Source organism: Leptonychotes weddellii, chromosome 5 (assembly GCF_054177405.1).
Source record: "Leptonychotes weddellii isolate Sample4059 chromosome 5, ASM5417740v2, whole genome shotgun sequence".
In the NCBI taxonomy this organism is placed as follows: Eukaryota; Metazoa; Chordata; class Mammalia; order Carnivora; family Phocidae; genus Leptonychotes; species Leptonychotes weddellii.
The window spans coordinates 156,182,776-156,204,863 of NC_138373.1; the positions used below are offsets into that span (position 1 = coordinate 156,182,776).

The following is a 22,088-nucleotide window of genomic DNA, read 5'->3' on the forward strand; positions in this document are numbered from 1 at the left end:
TAACCAATACACCTGGAGCACCTGGGTGGCTCGGTTGAGCGTCTGACTCTTGGGTTTCTGCTCAGGTTGTGATTTCAGGGTCATGAGATTGAGCCCTGCATGGGGGGGGGGGGGCGCGCGCTCTCTCTCTCTCTCTCAAATTTAAAAAAATAATAATAAACCGGTTTTTGAGTTAAAGCAGAACACTTTCAAAAAGGAAGCAATTAGTATTAAAAATGCACATTAATATAAAACAACAGAGGAAAATATATGATACAAATAAATAAAAAGCTAAATAAAAATAAAGCTACAATCCAGGGGGGATTGCTGGTGTTACAGAAATCCAAGCCCGCCACACCCAGGAATATGGGCCTTGCTGACAACTATAGCCCAGGCTCACCATCTGTGGACTCCTGAAACCTGTCTCTGACCGTCTTTAGGTTCTCCAGGGCTCTCAGGTTTGGGGCCGCAGTCTTCAAGAGGATGTCTTCCTGGGATGCCACCTGTTGCAGCAGGAGTCTCAGGTGGGCCTCCACTTCCTTATCAGTTTGTAGAGCCTATTATTGGGTAAAGAACAGCAATGATTAGCTTGCCTTTCCAAACTGTTGAGTAATTAGGCACAGGGCCCTTCAGGATCGGGCCGCTGCTCCCTCCCTCCCTCCACAAACATGCCTTCCCTCCCTCGAACCCCTCTGAGTCTGAAATGCCAGCAGGCTGCGCTATCCCTAGCTTCTGGAGCCAGCTGTGCTCATCCACGGCTCTAGTGTTAGAGACCCTGCTCTCCTGGAACCCGCATCCCTTCCGTACTTCCTCATCTGGCTAAAAAGAATTCCTCAATTCACATATTACCTTCACTTATTCATTACAAAATACTGATTGTTTACTATGTATTAGGCATTCAGTGATGAAAACTGTTCTGGCCTGGGACGCCTGGGTGGCTCAGTCGGTTAAGCGTCTGCCTTCGGCTCAGGAGTCCGGCATCGGGCTCCCTGCTCTGCGGGGAGCCTGCTTCTCCCTCTGCCTCTGCTTCTCTCTCTCTCTGTCTCTCATGAATAAATAAATAAAACCTTAGAAAAAAAAAACAAAAAACTGTTCTGGCCTTGCCCTTAAAGAGCTCACAGGGAAGTCAGACCCACATACTGGCATTGACAACAGTGCGAATATGCTCTGAACACCAACCACAGGTGCTGCGAGGCAGAGAAGGGACCCAATTTCGGGGGCGGGAGGGGGGGGCAGCACTGAAGCTGAAACCAGAACAGTGGATAGAGCTTGAATGAGGAGGGAAGGGAAACCTTCCAGGAAAGCGTTCTTGTCCTCCCAGGATCTTTAATTTATATATGATAAAGGTGACGTTTTAAGTCCCTGAGAAGAGAATTACTTGACACATGTTGCGTAAATGGGCTAACTTAGGTCACTTTTTAAAAACAGATTCTTACCTTATACCATATGCCAAAATAAATTTCAGATGAATTAAATAGGTAATGAAAGCAAAACCATGAACAGGAAGAATATTTATAAATATTTACTCAGTAATAAGGTGGGGAAGGATTTTCTAAAATGAAAGCATTAAATAGACTATAGAAGAGACAAAAGCTTTTTTCTCATTGCCTCAAAATAGCATAAATACAATCCAAGAGCCCAATGAATCTCACAACATATATTAAGAACGTGTGAAATTAAAAGATGTGGGTATTGCTACTTGGCGTCTGCTCTCTACTCCCTCCTTTCTCACAGAGCCCATGTTTAACCATTTCTCCCTCAAGCGTCCCCTGTAGCTGGGGGTGGGGTGGGGTGGGGGTCCCTGCTTGATGGAAGGCTAGTCAGGATGGAGTCAAAACAGAAAAGAAACATAGCATTGTAGTATGGCTTATAGGGGTGCCTGTGACGCAGAGCTAGAGCTGCTCAATTAAAGAGCCCTTGAAACTGCATCCCAGGTGTGTACCCTGCAGCTGTGAATGCAGGGGCCACAGCGGAACCCTGACGGGCAGAAGCCAGGACGCTGGAGTATGGTGGCTACTTCTGTCTCTTGCAGGATTTCTCAGAGACTAATAATCATTGTGCATCTTCAAGGAGACAGCCCTTCAAAAAACTGGCTGACCACAGAAGCTTTTCTTCTTTGGGAAGAAATTTCACGATACTCATGTTCTGCTGAACACACAGTGAGAAATGCTGATCTAAACATTTTTAAAAAGCCACCTACTTAAACCATTTCTTCAAAAACCATTAGGCAATCTACTTTTTTCCCCAAACGTAGGCTCTATGGTCTAAAAAGTATTCTGTAGTATATTTAAATATTCACTATCACAGTGAGTTAGTCCTAACAGAAATCTTTGGATTACCTTCAGATCGTCTCTTAGAGAGCTGTAGTCTATCTCGATGGCTGCTTCCCTCTCATAGATGTCAACTGTCACCTGGGTACCTTCTGCTTCAGTTCCCAACTGAAACACAGACGAAGCCCTTTCTTTGTTATATGAAATGGTGATCTCATCCAGCTGCCCAAGCCTTCCAGTTGATTCCCACCTCACTCCTTACTGGGGCGTCCAAGGCCATGATCTGGCAACAAGATCCCGAGGTACTTCCATGAGCACAGTATGAGTTCAGAACTAGTAATTTAGTATAGTCTCTCCCACAACAGAAGAATCTTCTACAAGAAGACCTGGCAGGTCTAGGTAACATACCTTTTTTTTTTTTTTTAAAGATTTTATTTATTTGAGGGGTGCCTGGGTGGCTCAGATGGTTAAGCATCTGCCCTCGGCTCAGGTCATGATCTCTAGGTCCTGGGATCGAGCCCCATGTCGAGCTCCCGGCTTGGCAGGGAGCCCCTGCTTCTCTCTCTCCCTCTCCCCCTGCTTGTGCTCTCTCTCTCTCTATCTCTCAAATGAATAAATAAAATCTTAAAAAAAAATAAAAAGATTTTGAGAGAGCACACACTTTCCTTCCAGTGGAAGGAAAATCTCAGGTCCCACCTACCAATTATGGTAAGACAAGTACTCCTATAATGATTATTGTAATTATTTCTACCCAGTAATCCTTGTTCAGCCCTCTGGAGAGAGAGAATTTAGACCTCATGCCTTTTCTGTTTCAGGCTTTATGGAGAACATCTTGTATAGCATCCCCATTACATAGCCACTTCTAGATGTGCTTACAAAATTCCAATCAGGGAACTCACCACTAAAGGCCCTCCATCTTTCTGGTAGCAAGTGTTCCCTAGGAGCAGAAATCTGTCTCTGTGGCCTCTACTCCCTAACCCTGTATCCCCCTTGGGACCAGAAAGAACAAATGTGATCCTCCTCCTGTGATAGATTGTCTTCTAATGGAGGAGAATGATTGTATTCCCTGAGTCTTCTCTTCCCAGCACAACACGGTCTGGGCCTTTTTGCTATGCTGAATGCTTTACTCTTAAGAAGCATCAAGCTTTAAAAAGTGAACATAATAGGGGCGCCTGGGTGGCTCAGTTGGTTAAGCCACTGCCTTCGGCTCGGGTCATGATCCTGGAGTCCCGGGATCGAGTCCCGCATCGGGCTCCCTGCTCGACAGGGAGTCTGCTTCTCCCTCTGACCCTCCTCCCTCTCATGCTCTCTGTCTCTCATTCTCTCTGTCTCAAATGGATAAATAAAATCTTTAAAAAAAAAAAAAAAAAAAGTGAACATAATATTCCATTTGGCCTGACCAGCACAAAGTAGAGCAGAACTATCATTTTTTCTTTTTAGATAATGATTCAGTATTAGTCCAGCTTAAAGCCTTTGATACCTGCTCTGAAATACCCCACCACGAGTATGAAATTCTTTCAAGCCAGTGAAGTCATTTGACATTCATATGGGCATGCTGGAGGACAATTCTGAAGGTTCACTAACTGAAAGCAATAGGAACAAAGCAGCAGCATGAATACTTGACCAGTAACACTCACTTCAATGTCAGCCATTAAAATTGCTTCCTCCTCTCTGTAACCTCTTCTAAAATTACATTGCCTTTTATAAACAGACATTCTATTTCGATAGTATAATAACTATTGTTTCTTTGCTCCCATCTATTTCTGCTGTTCACAGACCCCTCCCTTCTCTCTCTGACCCAGAATTCCCTAACAGAGAGCGCAGGGGAGAGTTCTCTTTCCTCTCTGGTCAAAGCTAGTGGTTGTAGCTGCAGCCTTGTGGGGAAAGCCGATTTGGGAGAATAAAGCCAATATATACTGAGCCAGAAAGAGTTCTTGACGGTGTTCGAATTCCTGGACTGAGTCCAGCATGAGACCGCCCCCTCTCCCTATCCCACCCCCCTACAGCCCTATTCCTTTACTCCCTTTAAAGCCATCTGAGTTGGGTTTAGTCTCTTGTGGCCAGGAAAGGGTTTTCTCCCTTCCTTACCTCTGTCTGCAATGTGACCTCTGCTACAATTGAGAAAAAAGACAAAGACTTTTTGAGTGTAAAGTTATGAGATCTGGTCAACGTTGGCAAGAGAAGTATTTTATATTTTATAGATGCTTCACTCTGAAGAATCCAAAGGACTCAGGGCACTTCTGGGGTGGGGGATAGATGGAACAGAGTAGCTGTCTGTCTGCTGGGGCAGAGCAGAGAGGGGAGGAGGGATGTGGAAGGGAGACCCCGGCGAAGAGCTCAGAGATGACCTGAGAGGCAGGACAAACCCTTCTGTCACTGGCTGTGGATGGGCTAATGGGAAGATGCTCTTTCCGAAGTGCACAGCAGCTGCTTCCCTAACACCAGCCCCAAAGGTCACTGACGCCAACAGCTCGAATTCTCTGATTCCTCTTGGGATCTAATGTGTAGGAAAGAAACTCCAGCCCATCCTGTGGGGCTAAAAGGACATGGATCAGCAAGAGACAGAACTGCACGAAATGCCCAGTCCTCTGCAATGACGATCGTGGTAGGAGGAGATGCCTTCTCCACTCCTAACGGAGCTTTAGGCCCAGGGGAAGCGTCTGCAGACCTGGGACTTCACTAAGCAGCCAAAGGGCATCACATAAAGTTCCCCACGACCGCACTTATTTTGAAATCCTGATGTAGAATACCTCCACTTCAATGATGTCATCCAGTGATCCCAACAAAAGGATTATTTCAATGTCTTGAACTTTGCAATCAAGCAGCAGATTATGCTTCTCTAGCCGTTTCTGTTCCAAAGAAGTTTGAATGATTACAACTTCTTTTTGCCATTTTCCCGCTTCCCTGTAAATACAGATATGAAAAGTGGTACTTTACTCATGTAAAGTTGCACCAAAGAAGAAAAATGAATGTGTTATAAACTCACATGGAAAAAAGATTTTTTCCTATGAGTGCTATAAGTTCTAGAGTTACCTCACTGATGCTTATAATATAAACTTTAACTTTCTTGAGAAAGGCCATGAATGTAATTAGTTAATCCTAGGGAGCATTTTTTAAATAAACAATTACTTTAATCAGGCTAGCTTTGTGTCCTACGTTGTTTTAAAATCTATATAATTTTTCAAGCTGCATTTCTTCCTCAATATGAGCTCTACACTTTAGAACCTCAAAATAAGAGAAACAACCTTTTAATAAGAGAAATGTCTTATCAGTTAAGTCATTATGTATCTAATGGTCTGAACTTTTCTTTTTACTACAGCCACTATTAATATAATGCCCTCTATCTTAAATGAATGAGGGCTTGGGGGTTTTACCAGTTAAAACAATGTGGGATTTTAAAGAGGACCTAGAAATAGGACCAAAAATAAATTAAGAAGTATATGGTTTTCAAAAATACAATGATGAACAGAGATGTAGTTCTGTTTATACTAAATACAAGAGTGAAAAAAAACTCAGGAGTAAATGAACTTTAATTCCACTCGAAAATCTTAGACAAAGAACTTTCTGACTCTGTCCTGAAGTGCTGAAAGTCTTTAACCAGTGAGGAAAACCATGAAATGCCAAGAGTTGACCAAACCAGAGCACATTTCATGTGATCGCTTACGGTCATGTCCAATCATACAGGAAAGCAGAGGTCACTGTGGTACAGCAGGCTGCCTGATTCCAAGTGTCTTTGTCCCCATTATGACAGAAACACAGGCTTATCACGTGCCAGGTACCATTCTAAGTGTCATATGAACAGTCCCTCATTTAATCCTTACACCTCTCCTGGGAAGAAGGCACTAGGAGTATCCCCATGTTACTATTTACTAGAGGAGGAAATGAAGGCATAGTATGTAAGTAGTAGAACTGGGGTATGCAACCACACAGACTGGCTCCAGATCTCACCCCCACCCCGCCCCGCCAGGCTTTGTCCCACAGGCGGACTAGAGAGGGGCCTGGTACAGCAGTGTCCGAGGGATTTAGGGTAAGGGACTCTTCATACACGTCCATGTTTTCTTCTGCCAAAGAGCACTATTCACTCTAAAGAACTAATCGCCTCTTTTGGTTTTCCCCCAAACGAGAACACTTGAAAGGTGTGATGTGGGACTAAAAGCACCAAGGGTACATACTCAAATAACAAAACTTCCTACAATAAATTTCAAATTGGTAATAAACGTCTTTAAAATTCTGGTTATGGTCCTTCAAACTGATATACCGAATTACCTATCAATAGCCAAAAATTTCTTCCGTTCTTCTTCCAACTGAGCTTGGACCTTCTCAGCGTTGGCATTCTGAGTGACAAATACGTCCTTAAGTTGCTGCCGCTTTGCCATGAGTTCATCCACAATTTGCAGACAATTTTCTTCAGCCTGAATGAAGATGATTTGCACTGTAGACTCACCACTGTTTACATTAATAAGGTCAACAGATCATCTTATTGTCAAGAAACCAACCCAGTGATTCTGGGATAAACCCTTATTCTGTGTGCTGCCTGAACCTCTATCCCAGCATGTGACCCACTCTGGTTCTACACTTCTTGGAAATTACTGCCTGCCTTTGTCCTTCACTTTGGATTCGTTCCTCAGCTTGCTGCCATCTGACTTCTGTTCCCATTGTCCAGTGAAAATGTTCTTGCTGCTATGACCTCTTAATTGGTAATCTGACCCCCCCCCCCCCCCCCGCCCAGAGCGGTGGGGTTTCTGGCTCTATCTTCGTAACCCATGTGACCACTCCTTCCAGAATTCCACCCTTGCCTCACTGCTCTTCATGGTCCTCTGCTCTGCCTGGGAGTCTCAACCACTCATACATGGTTTCAGTTCACTCCCATAAAGTAGCCCGGGCTCTTCCCACCATCTGCGTGCTCTTCACCTGCCAGAGATCACTGCCTAGGTGTCACACAGGCAATTCAAGCTCCATGGGTCCAGAATGTTCTCCCTTTAACTTGCTCCTCTGTCCACCAGTCAATCACCCAAACCAGAACTCAGGAGTCATCAGTGGCATCCCCCCTTGCCTCCCACGCCCACTTCAACATCTAGTAATTCATGAAATTGCTGATTTGACTTCCAGTATTTCCCAGATCTGCCCACCACCTTTTGGGTCACCAGGAGGACACTTCAGGAGCTCGACCCGTGTTTACTCAATGGAGGAAGTCATCATCTCAGTGATGGGGCACCTCAGCCACCTGTTCTTGGTTACCTGCTTTAGGTCATCAATGTCCTCTCTGCCTTTCTGGATGGTTTCTTTTAAAGTGTTGATCTTACTCAGTTTCTTCTTCAGCTGATTGCGACTATATTCGAGTTGAACGTTAAGACGAGTTTTTTGTTTCTCAAATTCTAATCTAGTATAACAGAGTCAAGTGTTATAAGTGGTAAAGAGTCTTCTAATTCTTTACTTTTTAGTTGTTATTATGGAAAATGTCAAGAAAATACAGAAGTAGAAGGAATACTATAAGGAGTTCAGTTCACGGTCAGTCCTGTTCCATCGATAGCTGTACTCGTGACTGCTCCACCACTGGGGTATCTGAAGCACATTTCAGACATCATATAATGTCATCTGTAAATATTTAAGTCTGTGTCTCTGCAAGTGAAGTGACCATTAACACAAAACCACAAGCTACTATAGATAAAAATGATGACAATTCCTTAATATTAGATTGCTCTCATTGCCAGATTTCCTGAGTCTCATTAAAAACAAAACTGGTTTGTTTGAATCAGAATCCATACATTGCATATAAATATATGTTTCTTCAGTCTTTTGTTATCTGTGGGCTCCCCCCCCTCCTCTTTAAGTTACAACTGATGTACTTATTCTCATTTATTTGTCTGTCTTTCCAAATGGCTAGTCATCCACAAACTCCTAACTTGGGAATTGAAGAGCGTATCTTTCCTGAAGCTCCTTCCTCCTTTGCCAGCCTCACAGACTCCTCATAAAGAACTCCAAGACCAACTGTAGCTCCTCCTTCTCATCCTCTCTCCCTCACATACCCTGCTAAAGGATCATTCAATCCAGACAGATTTTCAAGCACTAACTGTTACCAGAGACTAACTGTGCTAGATACTGCTGATACAAAGACCACCACAACAGTAATGATTAAAAATAGAGTGATATTCAGTGAGACGTCACTGTGTGCCAGACTGTCACTCATGCTTTTGCAAGAATTAACTCACTTCAGTTGTAGGACTCTCTGAGTGGCTAATACTACCATCCCTATTTATGAGGAAGCTGAGCAGACAAAGCACAGAGTCAAGTTTCTTGCCGAAGGCTACCCCATGAGGAAGGGATGGAGCGGGCGTGACACAGAGTCCCTGCTCTTAACAACTTTGGTTAAGTGCCTGCAGGAGGGGTTAAGAACAAACCCTTGAAGGATTTATTCCTGCTGCAGGAGGCAGACATGCAGACTATGTACGACGGAAACACTTCTTCACTTGGCTCTGGAACACCATACCACTCTGGCTTTCCTGTCCCCTCACTGGCTGCTCCTTTGATGGTTCCTGGTGATCTTACCCAGGCACATGGCTTTAAGTACAATCTGCATACAAACAATCCCAGAATTTATACCTCCAGCCAGGACCTCTCCCATGAACTCCTAACTTACACATTTAACTGCCTACTCCACATCTCCAATCGGATGTCAAAGGCATCCCAGGACACATAATGGATAAGCCACTAGAAGCAGTAAGAGGTTTTAGCAAACTTATGTTACACCAATCTAAAATTTGATAGCGTTTTTCTACACCAGTAGAAGCCAATTAGAAAAATATAAAAATAAATACTCGTAAGAAAAAAAAACCTATAAAATACCTATGAAATAACTTAAGATCACATAAGATCTCTATGGAAAAAAACTTTAAAATTCTAGTAAAGGATATAGATGATCAGAATAAATGAAGAGACATACCAGGTTCTTAGGTTAGAGGACTCGATATTTTGGAGATGTTCTCCCCAAATAAATCTATAAATCTGATGCAATCTCAATCAGAATTCCAGTTGGATTTTTATGAGAAACTCAATAAACAGTAATAGGCATAATTCTTTACAAAGAAAATCTATCAAAGTTCAAGTAGACTTCAGAAAAAAGAATATGACAGGAGGATAAAGAAGGGGCATTTCACAGTGATAAAGGGATAAATTCATCAAAAAGACATAATGTTCCCAAATTATGTATGGACCTAATCACAAGGCTGTAAAATAAATGAAGTAAAAACTGACAGAACTGGAAGAAGAAACTGACAGATCCAAAAGTATACTTGGAAATTTCAACACTCCTCTCAGTGTTTGCTGAACAACTAGGCAAAGGACCAGTAAGTACAGAGAGGACTTGAATGATACTAACCAACTGGATTTAACTGACACCCAAAGAACACTCCATCCAACAGCGGGTACCTAGTAAACAACACACTTCTAAACACCCCATGGGTCATTGAAAGAAATCACAAAATATTTGAAAATATTTTGAATGGAATGAAAATGAAAAAACAACATACCAGAAGTAGTGGGATGCAGCTTAAGTGGTAATTACAAGGAAATATATAGTTTAAAATGCTTATATTAGAAAATAATTAACCCAAAAGAAGTAGAAGAAAATAATAAAAGAGCAGAGATCAATAACACAGAAACAGACAAACCACAGAGAAAATCAATGAAGCCAAGAGCTGCTCTTAGAAAGGATCAATAATAAATTAATAAAATGAATACACCTCTAGCTAGGCATCAATAAGAAAAGAAAGAAGATAAATCACCAATATCAGAAACGAAAGAAAGGACATCAATATAGATCCTACAGACATTAGAAAGGATAAAAAGCAAATATTATGAATAACTTTGACAACATGGATGAAATACATAAATTCCTTGGAAGACACAAACTACCAAAACTAACTCAAGAACAAAGATATCCTGGATAGTCCTATATTTATTAAGAGAACTGAATCAATGTCCTCTCTGCCTTTCTGGATGGCAGAAAACCTTCCCACAAAGAAAGGTGGGTGGCCCCAGTGGCTTCACTGGCAAATTTTACCAAACTTTTTTGAGAGACGTAATATAATTCTACAAAAACCCTTCCAGAAAACATAAAAGGAGACAATTCTTGAATCATTTTGTGGGTCTGGCATTACCCTGATACAAAAATGTGATAAAGGTATTGCAAGAAAAGAAAACTATGTATCAGTACACTCATGAATGTAGATGCAAAAATCCTTAATGAAATTTTAGCAAATGAAATCCAAAAATATTTGAAAAGGATAATACAATATTACTGAGTGGGGTTTATCCTGGGTATATAAAGTTGGTTTAACATCAATCAATATAATTTATCATATTAATAAACAACAAAAAACCCCAACCATGCAATCACTCAAAAAAAAAATGGCAGAAAAAGTATTTGACAGAATTCAATATTCATTTATAAAAAATTTCAGCAAACTAGAAATAAAAAGGAACTATCTCAACCTGCTAAAGGGCACCCTAAAGTTAAAACCATACTTAACTGTGAAAGACTGAGTGCTGTGCCCCTAAGACTGGGAATAAGGCAGGATGTCTGCTCTTACTACGTTTATTTATTCAACATTGTACTGGAGGTCCTAGTTGTGCAATAAGACAAGAAAAGAAATAAAAGGTGCACTAATTGGAAAAGAAGAAATAAACTTTTTTTCACTGAAATACAATCATCTATGTAAAAAATCCTAAGGAATCTAAAAAAAAAGAGCTCCTAGAACTAATAACTGCAGCATAATTGAAGGATACAAGGTCAGTTTATAAAAACCAATCTTGGGTGCCTTGGTGGCTCAGTTGGTTAAGCATCTGCCTTTGCTCAGGTCATGATCTCAGGGTCCTGGGATGGAGTCCCGCATCAGGCTCCCTGCTCAGCGGGAGCCTGCTTCTCCCTCTCCCTCTGCCTGCTGCTCCCCCTGCTTGTGCTCTCTCTCTCTCTACCAAATAAATAAATAAAATCTTAAAAAAATAAAAATAAAAACCAATTATTTAGGGGCTCCTGGGTGGCTCAGTTGGTTGAGCATCCAACTCTTGATTTCAGTTCAGATCATAATCTCAGGGTTGTGAGATTGAGCCCTGTGTCATGCTCTACACTCAGTGTGGAGTCTGCTTGAGATTCTCTCCCTCTGCCTCTCACCCCATTCTCTCTAAATAAATAAATAAATAAATAAATCTTAAAAAAAACCAGACCAATCTTATTTCAATATACTACCAACAATCTATTTGAAATTGATAATTAAAAACAATTCTATTTATAATAGCATAAAGATATAAGGTACTTAGAATAAACCAAACAAAATATAAGACCTGTACACTGAACACTAAGAAATACTAATGAGAGAAATTAAGGAAGATCTACATAAGGAAGATCTACATAAGACAGACAGACACCATGTTCGTGCATTAGTATTGTTAAAATGTCAATTCTTCCCAAATTGATTTATATATTCAACACAATCCCAATCAAAATCCCAGCAGACTTTTAAGCAATTGAAAAGCTGATCCTAAAATGTACATGGAAATGCAAAGGACATAGAATAGGCAGGGGCGGGGCGCCTGGGTGGCTCAGTCATTAAGCGTCTGCCTTGGGCTCAGGTCACGATCCCAGGATCCTGGGATCGAGCCCCGCATAGGGCTCCCTGCTCCGCGGGAAGCCTGCTTCTCCCTCTCCCACTTCCCCTGCTTGTGTTCCCTCTCTTGCTGTGTTTCTGTCAAATAAATAAATAAAATCTTAAAAAAAAAAAAAAAAAAAGAATAGACGGGCTTGACCTTCCTTGTCCACTGTTGTAGTCTCAGTGCCTAGAAGGGTGCCTGGCTCATGGGAGGCTTACAGTAAATAGGTGCTGAATGAATGAATGGACCATGAGAGAATTAGAATAAAATTAAAGGAAATGGGCCAAAATAGTGATAGTTTTTATTTCTGGGCAATGGGATAATGACTGATTTTTTAAAAAAGTTTTCTCTATGTTCTCCAAGAGGCACATACTACCTTTTGTATTTAAAAATTATACTTGATTATAAATCCACAGCTGGGGCTCCTAAGTGGCTCAGTCAGATAAGCATCCAACTCTTGATTTTAGCTCAGGTCATGATCTCAGGATCGTGAAATCAAGCCCCACATCAGGGTCCATGCTGGGCATGAAGCCTGCTTGAGATTCTGTCTCCCTCTCCCTCTGCTCCTGCACGCCTGCCCCCTTCTCTAAATAAATAAAAAGAAAAACCCACAGCTAAGATTATATTCAATGGAGGAAAACTGAGAGCTTTTCCTCTAAGGTCAGGAATAAATAAGCATGTCTACTCTCACCACTTTTATTCAACGTGGTACTGGAAGTCCTAGCTACAGCAATCAGACAAGAAAAAGACATTAAAAAAAAAGAAAAAGACATAAAATGCATCTAAATTGGTAATGAAGAAGTAAAACTTTCACTATTTGCAGACGACATGATACTATATGTCAGAAACCCTGAAGACTCCACCAAAAAACTACTAAAACTGATAAATGAATTCAGTAAAGGTCTCAGGATACAAAATCAATCTACAGAAATCCACTGCATTTCTATACACTAATAATGAAGCAGCAGAAAGAGAAATTAAGAAAACAATCCCATTTATAATTACACCAAAAAATATAAAATACTTAGGAATAAGCTTAACCAAAAAGGTGATGGACCTGTACTCTGGAAATTATAAAACACTGATGAAAGAAATTGAAGACAGCACAAAGAAATGGAAAGACAGGGGCGCCTGGGTGGCTCAGTTGGTTAAGCGACTGCCTTCGGCTCAGGTCATGATCCTGGAGTCCCTGGATCGAGTCCCGCATCGGGCTCCCTGCTCGGCAAGGAGCCTGCTTCTCCCTCTGACCCTCCCCCCTCTCATGTGCTCTCTCTCAAATAAATAAATAAATCTTAAAAAAAAAAAAAAGAAATGGAAAGACATTCCATGCTCATGGATTGGAAGAATAAATACTGTCAAGTCTATACTACCCAAAGCAATCTACAGATTTAATGCAATCCTATCAAAATTCCAATAGCATCTTCCACAGAACTAGAACAAATAATCCTAAAATTTGTATGGAACCACAAAAGACCCCTAAAAGGCAAAGCAACCTTGAAAAAGCAAAAGAAAACTGGAGGTATCGCAATTCCAGATTTCAAGTTATACTACAGAGCTGTAGTAATTAAAACAGTATGGCACTGGCACAAAATAGACAAACAGATCAAAAGAACAGGACAGAAAGCCCAGAAATAAACCCACAATTATATGGTCAATTAATCTTTAACAAAGAATATGCAATGGTATTGGGAAAACTGGACCACTTCGTTTATACTCTATACAAAGAAGAAACTCAAAATGAATTAAGGACCTAAATGTGAGACCTGAAACCATAAAAATCCTAGAATAGAGCTCAGGCAGTAATGTCTCTGACACTGGTCATATCAACTTTTTTCTAGATAGGTCCCCTGAGGCAAGGGAAACAAGAGCAAAAATAAAGTATTAGGACTGCATCAAAATAAAAACCTTCTGCACAGCAAAGGAAACAATCAACAAAACTAAAAGACAACCTACTAGATGGGAGAAGATATTTGTAAATAACATATCCAGTATAGAGTAGGATCTAAAATATATAAAGAACTTATACAACTCAACATCCCAAAATAAAATAATCCAATTAAAAATGGGCAGGGGCAGCTGGGTGGCTCAGTCAGTCAAGCATCAGCTCAGGTCATGATCTCAGGGTCCTGGGACTGAGCCCTGCGTCAGGCTCTGTGCTCAGCAGGGAGTCTGCTTCTCCCTTTCCCTCTGCCCTGCCCCTCCTCCCCCCGCTCATGCTCTCTCTCTCAGATAAATATATAAAAAATCTTAAAAAAATAAAATAAAAATTGGGCAGAAGACATGAACAGACATTTCTCCAAAGAAGACATACAGATGGCTAACAGACACATGAAAAAATGCTCAGCATCACTCATCATCAGGAAAATACAAATCACAGTGAGATATTACCTCACACCTGTCAGAATGGCTAAAATCAAAACACAAGAAACAAGAGGTGTTGGCGAGGATGTGGAGAAGGGGGAGCCCTCATGCACTTTGGGTGGGAATGCAAACTGGTGCAGCCACTGTGGAAAACAGTATGGAGCTTCCTCAAAAAGTTAAAAATAGAACTACCCTATAATCCAGTAATCACACTACTGGGTATTTACCCAAAGAATATGAAAACATTAATTCAAAGGGATAGATGCACCCCTATGTTTACAGCAGCATTATCAACAATAGCCAAATTATGGAAGCAGCCCACATGTCCATCGATTGATGAATGGATAAAGAAGATGTGGTATATATATATAATGGAATATTATTCAGCAACAAAAAAGAATGAAATCTTGCCATTTGCATGGATAGAGCTAGAGAGTATTATGCTAAGTGAAGTCAGTCAGAGAAAGACAAATACCATATGATTTCACTCCTCTGTGGAATTTAAGAAACAAAACAAATGAACAAAGGAAAAAAAAAAGAGAGACAAACCAAAAAACAGACTCTTAACTATAGAGAACAAATAGTTATGAGAGGGGAGGTGGGTGGGGAGATGCGTGAAATAGGTAAAGGGGATTAAGACTATAGTTATCTCGATGAGCACTGTGTAACATATGGAACTACTGAATCACTATATTGTACACCTGAAATTAATATAACACTGTATGTTAACTATATTGGAAATAAAAAGTAAAAACATAAGTAAGAATAAAAATTATATTTGATTTTTGTATCTAAATGAAAGATGTTAACTAAACTTATGCAGTAATCATTTTACAATACACATAATTCAAATCATTATGCTGTACACCTTCACAGTGATGTATGTCAATTATACCTCAATAAAACTGAAAAAAAGAGAAGTGCCTAATACAAAATAAACCAATCATCTAGATAAGTAAAGTCTAGATCTTAAATAATCTGCAGTCATAAATGCTTTGTTTCCTATTTCTGCATGACTTTTACTCCTTTTAAATATAAAATGACTATACCTTGGGCAAAGGGACTGTCCTTTGACCTACAATACAACCTTGTCATCATCACTATTGTACCCTTCAATTCAGAATTTATAGTCATAATTCCAATGCAATTATATTCAAATAAATAATACATGGATATGGTACAAAGTTAAAAAGATGTAAGAATACACAAAAAGTAAAATATCTCTATCCCTCCCTCTCAGTCTCCTCAGAGGCAACCACTCTTAACGATCTCTAAACACATACATGTACAATATTTTTCCCCAGAATGTCATTTGTCTTGATTTTCTTCATGGTGCTGTTGCCATGCAAAACACGTTATTTGATACATTTGCATTTTTTCTTTTCTTTTGTGGCTTCCAGGATTTATGTCATACTGAAAGACCTTCTCTGATCTGAGATTATTTTTAAAAATTCTCTTATGACTTATTCTAGTATTCTTATGCCTTCATTTTATTTATTGAAATCTTCGATTCAGCTGGCATTAATCTAAGGAATGAGACAGGGATCCAAGTAGGTTTGTTTCCAGGTTGCAAACACATGTATTCCCAACATGATTTACTGAAGAGTATATTTTTTTTCCACTGATATGAAATGCCAGCTTTATATTAAATCAAATTTCCCTTATAGGTCTGAGTATATTTCTGTACTCCACTTGTGAGCAAGCACCTCAAGATTTTAATTAATCCAACTTTATACATGTTTTAAAATCTGGGACTTCTAGTCCTTTCTCATTACCTTTTCCAGATTTTTCTTTTTTTTTTTTTTTTTTAAAGATTTTATTTATTTATTTGAGAGAGAGAGAATGAGAGACAGAGAGCCTGAGAGGGAGGAGGGTCAGAGGGAGAAGCAGACTCCCTGCCGAGCAGGGAGCCTGATGCGGGACTCGATCCCGGGACTCCAGGATCATGACCTGAGCCAAAGGCAGTCGCTTAACCAACTGAGCCACCCAGGCACCCTCCAGATTTTTCTTAGCTAGTTCTGAATGTGAACTTTAGAATCAGCTTATCTAGTTAAAAAAATCCTTGTCCATACATGTACTGAGATGATATGTAAATTAGAGATTAAATTAGGGAGAACCAACTTCTTTATAATGTTCAATCTTCCTATGAAAAAACTAGTATGCCTTTTCTTTTTATTCAAGATTATTCTCTGTCTTGTTTAAAATATTATAAAAAAATTTTTTTTATTATGTAAACTCTATCCCCAATGTGGGGCTCGAACTCACAACCCCAAGATCAAGCATCACATGCTTCACCAACTGAGCGAGCCGGGCGCCCCTGAAAGTTTCTTTATATACTTTCACATTTAGTAAGTTTATTCCTAAATACTAAGTATTTTACCTTTTTCATCTCTTAATAATTGAGATATTTTCTTCCTACAAATTATCTTCCTGGTAGTTTCTATATAGAAAGTCTAAAAATTTTTAAATTAACTTTTATATTAATTTTTAATTTAAAGTTTTCATATTAATGTTTATATCCAGCCATATTACTGAAGTCTTTTGTTTCTAACAGTTTTCTAAGAATTTCAGTTTCTAATTTGTTTTCTAGGAATTTCTAGATATATACCATATAACCCACAAATAGTGGAAGTTTTATTCCCTCCTTTGCAAATGTTTATACCTTATTTATATTTATTGTCTAACTCAATGGACTAGGATTTCCAGAAGAGCGTTAGGTAATGGTGGTGATACCAAATATTCTTCTCATTTCTAACTTTACTAGGAACACTTCTAGTGCTACTCCATGAAAACATGATGCTGACTTAGAATAAGGTGTATTTTATCTGAAACTAATGATGTACTATATGTTGGCTAAATGAATTTAAATAAAAAAATTTAAAAAAAGAATAGGGTGTCTTTTCTCATGTAACAGATAGTTACTCACATTTTAGGATTTTTAAATCAAGAATGGATGCTGAATTCTGTCAAGTGCCTTCTTCGTCTTCTTATTTTTCTTCTTTGATCATTAATATGGCAAATTACAGCAATAATTCCTGATACTGAACCACCCTTTTATTTCTTGAATGAAGTCTACACTAGATAATGGTGTATTCTTTTGCTGTGTTGTTTTACTGCTTGTTTCTAGGGAACCTTATTTTATTTGGTTATTTATAGGTAAGAATGATTTAGAGTTTTTTATGGTATCTGTACATACCTTTTTTTAAAATTTTTGCATCAATATTATTAAATACTGTGTTCATTTCACAAAAAGATGTTTCTTCCTCTTCTACACTATGAAGCAGTTTAAATATTGAACATTTGTTTAAATGTTAAATGTTGAAGTTACTTGTGCCTTTAAAGTTTACTGGGATGATTCATTTGTGAAACCACATGTGCCTGGTGAATCTGGGGAAGAGAATGCTGGGTAGTTTTTTTCCTATGGCAGCTGGCCTCCTTACATTTTTCTATCTTGGGAGCATGTTATTTCTTGAAGATTATCAATTTTATCCACATACATGGATATTTACAGAGAAATAATTAAATTATTGTCTTACTATTTTTTAAGAACTGCTATGTGTGTAGTTATGTCCCCATTCTCTTATTTTGTATATTTATGCTTTTTCTCTTTAAAAATTATGGAATAAAAGAATTGTATCTCTTTATAATGTATAATGAATATTTACTAGCTATTTCTTGATGAAATGAAATAAAGACTCACTCAGGCACAATTCCCTTAAATTAAGAAATAATAGTTACAGGGGAGCCTGAATGGCTCAGTTGGTTAACCATCCAACTCTTCTTGGTTTTGGCTCAGGTCATGATCTCGTATCATGAGATCAAGCACCGCATTGGGCTCTGCACTCAGCAGGGAGTCTGCTTGAAGATTCTCTCCCTCTGCCCCTCCCTCCCCACTCTCTCTCTAAAATGGATAAATAAATCTCTAAAAAAATGAAATAACAGTTACATTTATGTATGTGTAAGTTGCTTACTAACATCTTCTAATAAAAATACCTTTTCTGATCAATTTCTTGTTGCTGTTTAACATGTTTCTTCTCAAATTCACGAATATTTTCCACACCAATTTCTTCACAGAAGTGTTGGAAAATCTCATCTTCTACCTTTTAAATTATTTCAAAACAACTGGTTTAATAATTAATTTTAAGAAAGTATACAGACAATACTTAAACCTCAATTTTTCCCACCAAGAATTTCCTATATTAGGCCAAAAACTAATCGAAAAGCATTATCATACTCTGAGGAACCAGTGTTTTTTTTTTTTTTCTTTAACTCCTCAAACTATATCCTCTGTTTTCAAATTTCTTACTCTAAAAAATAAATAAGAAAGCTCATAATTGGCCTTATTAACACTTTTGGTTTATGAAGTGTTAGAAACAAAGTTAGAACTATTTCCTTTACATTAGCCACACCATAATACAACATTCTACATAAATAAATAAAATATTCTTTAGATTTGAGTGATACTATATAGACTCTCAGGCAGTAGAAGCCAAAAGGACTGGGCATAGAATTAAGACTCAGACAGATTTGGAAGAACCAGAATGAGCCAAATCCAACAAAACAACATTTAACCTCAATAGTTTTAAGGCCCTGCATTTATATACAATTTTAGGAAAAGAGAGACCTATTTTAAACAGCAGGACATGTTAAAAACTTCCAGATTTTAGTTGAATATAAATTAAATATGAATGGGATATGACTGATGCAGTGATAAGTTACAATTTACATAACTAGATAATAAAAACTATGGCAAGTTATAGTTCTATGTGTTGAGTCCCACGGTACTCTGTACAGGTCAGACAGTATTTTGACATTAAACTTTGTTCTGGGCATTGACAAACAACAGAGCACCCAGAGGATGGTTGTCAGAGCTGATCTTAAATCCATGATTAAAGCATCAGGGGTACTTAACCTGGAAAAGAGTTAATTAAGGAGCAACGGAGGTGTGGTTTCAAATCCTGTGATACAAGGCAGAACTAAAGCAATGGGTGGAAGTTATTAAGTGATGGTGGGACAGACAACTTTCTAAGGATTAGAGAGGATCAACAGCAGAATGAATTAAGCCAGAAAGTTCCTGTCATTTTATAAGCAGAGGCTAGATGACCAAATCTTTGTTGCCTCAGAGCCAAGCACTGTGCCTGGTATATATAATAAATGTTCAAGAAATAATTACTGAGGGAATGAGTAACTTTTTAAAAAGATAATCTGAAAGAAAGGTTCTTTCTGGTGTTAAGGTCAGTGGGAGAAGAAAGAAGCTGTAATTTTTACAATGGGCAAGGAGATGCTGGAGAGCAGAAGAGAGTAACTATGCACTGGTCATTATCTCCTGAGAGGGCCAACAGTAGTTCTCCAAAGACACAAACAAACTCATTTGGCAAACCAATAAAACTAAGCACTTATCAAACTGCTTTAGCATATATTCCAGAAGCCCTATATCGGGTATCTGGTCTAGAACTATATTTTACATGTCAATCAGTAACAAATACATCATTCATGACCTTATCTATCTTTTCTTGAAATTCTTCAATTCTTTGTTGCCGTTCTTTGATTCCTTCACTCAACACAGTACACTGAGACTCAATATTTAGTAGTTCACTTTGTAGCTGAGATTGTTCCTAATTACAAAAGAGAAAGATTTCTTTTTAACATAGCTATTTTACCTTTATACAGTGAAGCAAACATATGTGAAGGTATCTTTTAGAATAAAAAGGGAATCCCACGGGCACCTGGGTGGTTCAGATGGTTAAGCGTCTGCCTTCGGCTCAGGTCATGATCTCAGGGTCCTGGGACTGAGCCCCACATGGGGCTCCCTGCTCAGCGGGGAGTCTGCTTCTCCCTCTCCCTCTGCTGCTCCCTTCTGTCTCCCCTCCACTTGTGCTCTCTCTCTCTCAAATGAATAAATAAAATATTTTTTTTAAAAAAGGGGGCATCCCTGAGATAAGGTAAATGGAAGCACGGCTGTATGTCAAGATTAACAACCATAAAAATAAACTAAAATATAATCTCAATCATGGGGTAAAGTGTAAAAATTATATGATGCTACATAAATGTAATTCCTGAAATTCTCTGTCCTGGTTCTCGTCTCCACCAAGTTTTCTGTAAGCCCATATTACCCGGTAAAAAGCAGCAAGGTGCTTCTTTTTAATCATCTCTAGTTCACTTTGCGAATATTTGAGTCGTGTATGAGTTCCTTGTATTAGAGTCTGTATTTGTTTCAAATCTGCTTCCTTGCGAAGTATCTTCATTAAATCCTAAAAAGGGAGAGAAATAGAACATTTTACAACAGAAAGGCACTTTCACGTGTCATAAGTCACCCACACCCCGTCTTCCCCCTTCTGATAAGAGACTGGCAATTAAGTGCACAAGCCATCTGGAGGGACCACAATGCCCTATAACACCCTCAAAGACTAACACACTTCCTAGGAAGAAACAGGAGTGAAAAATGAGGAATGCGAAGTGTGTGTTCCACCCAAGGCACACAAGTGACTTAAATGGGATCAGCCTTGCTTTTAGTACATTCTCTTCCCTCCTTCACCCACCCCATTACTCAACCAAATTAACTCCCTAGTGTAGGTATGTTGTTCTGTATTTTTACTCCTAGTCTTTACATGAATACATGTGTACCCAGTTACTTATACTGTTTTCCATAGCTGCTATTTTATGTTCCTGATGTGTTTTTTCAATGGTGGGTCACTCAACTAACAGAAGCTTTAAAACAAATGTGGGTTTATGATTCTCACACAAAAGCTGTCTAGGGTAATGCAGTTCCTCAACAATGGCATATAACTTTTAGCTTCTTAGAACAGTGGCCTCATCCTCATGCTTGCTGTCTCTTTACAAGATGGCTGCTGCATCTCCAGGCCTCCTGACTGCATTCCAGTAAGGAAGAGGAAAATGCAGGAGATGAAACCAACACTTTCATTTATAGCTCTAAAACTGTCACATGGCCACTGGTAGCTACAATGAAACTTGGGAAATCTAGTTGTTTTGTTTTTTTATGATTCTTTAATAGAGCCCAGAAAGAAAGGAAGACGTTGTGGATAGGGACTGGGCCAGCAGACTACACCACTGCCTGCCATTGCCTAACTTTTCAAATATCCCACTTCTTTTTGGTCAATCTTTATTTATATATTTATTTTTATATATTTATTTTTAATTATATATTTTTGAAGATCTTCCATTTCTTTCAGGTTTTCAATTTTTTTATTATATAGTTATTTGCTCATAAGATTCTCTTTAAATTATTTTAATCTTTTCGTTCCCAGTCTATTTTTGCTTCTAATTTTTCCTCCCTTTATTAGAGTTGCAAAGAATTTATTATTATTAGTCTTTCAAAAGAACAGCTTTTAGATTCACTGGTCCCTTTTCTCTTTTGTTCTCTAAATTCAGCTTTAAAAATTCCATTAGGGCGCCTGGGTGGCTCAGTTGGTTAAGCGACTGGGTCCTGGGATTAAGTCCCACATCAGGCTTCACCTGCTCGGCGGGGAGCCTGCTTCTCCCTCTGCCTGCTGTTCCCCCTGCTTGTGTGCTCTCTGTCAAATAAATAAAATCTTTAAAAAAAATTCCATTACGAGTTCTTGTTTATTTTGTGGTTGTTGTTCTAGTTTCTTAAAGTAATAAATGTCCCTATATCTCATCTTTCTTCTTTAAAAATGGAGGTATTTCCTCTTGATGTAGCTTATATGTGTCTCAAAGACTTCCCATTTACCACTTTCGAGACATTTTGTAATTTGCCTTTTGATTACTTCTTTGATCCCCAAACTACCTAAAAGTGCATTTCTTAATTTCTATGCAAACAAAAATTTTTTAGTCACTACTTCTAACTTCATTAAA

General features: G+C 38.9%; 2 protein-coding genes across 14 annotated transcripts in view; one reads left to right on the plus strand and one right to left on the minus strand.

Annotated features, from left to right (window-relative positions):
• Window positions 1-5,386, plus strand: part of SIRAL2 (SIR2 antiphage like 2) — a 40,923-nt gene extending 35,537 nt beyond the window's left edge. For 10 of the 13 annotated variants that reach the window (XM_081822632.1, XM_081822637.1, XM_081822634.1 and 7 more), the window contains one exon: window positions 420-2,184. The gene's annotated coding sequence lies outside the window, so the exon portion shown is untranslated. Of the gene's footprint in view, window positions 1-419; window positions 2,185-2,324 lie in introns of those variants that run through there. The other 3 variants (XM_081822627.1, XM_081822628.1, XM_081822629.1) reach the window with 3 other exon arrangements.
• Window positions 1-22,088, minus strand: part of SMC1B (structural maintenance of chromosomes 1B) — a 63,621-nt gene that overhangs the window by 7,731 nt on the left and 33,802 nt on the right. The window contains exons 13-20 of the mRNA XM_081822644.1: window positions 20,369-20,506; window positions 19,754-19,870; window positions 18,249-18,355; window positions 7,488-7,629; window positions 6,516-6,661; window positions 5,000-5,153; window positions 2,319-2,417; window positions 380-536 (exon numbers count right to left, since the gene is read on the minus strand). Of these exons, the coding sequence (XP_081678770.1) occupies window positions 380-536; window positions 2,319-2,417; window positions 5,000-5,153; window positions 6,516-6,661; window positions 7,488-7,629; window positions 18,249-18,355; window positions 19,754-19,870; window positions 20,369-20,506 (1,060 nt within the window). The remainder of the gene's footprint in view (window positions 1-379; window positions 537-2,318; window positions 2,418-4,999; window positions 5,154-6,515; window positions 6,662-7,487; window positions 7,630-18,248; window positions 18,356-19,753; window positions 19,871-20,368; window positions 20,507-22,088) is intronic.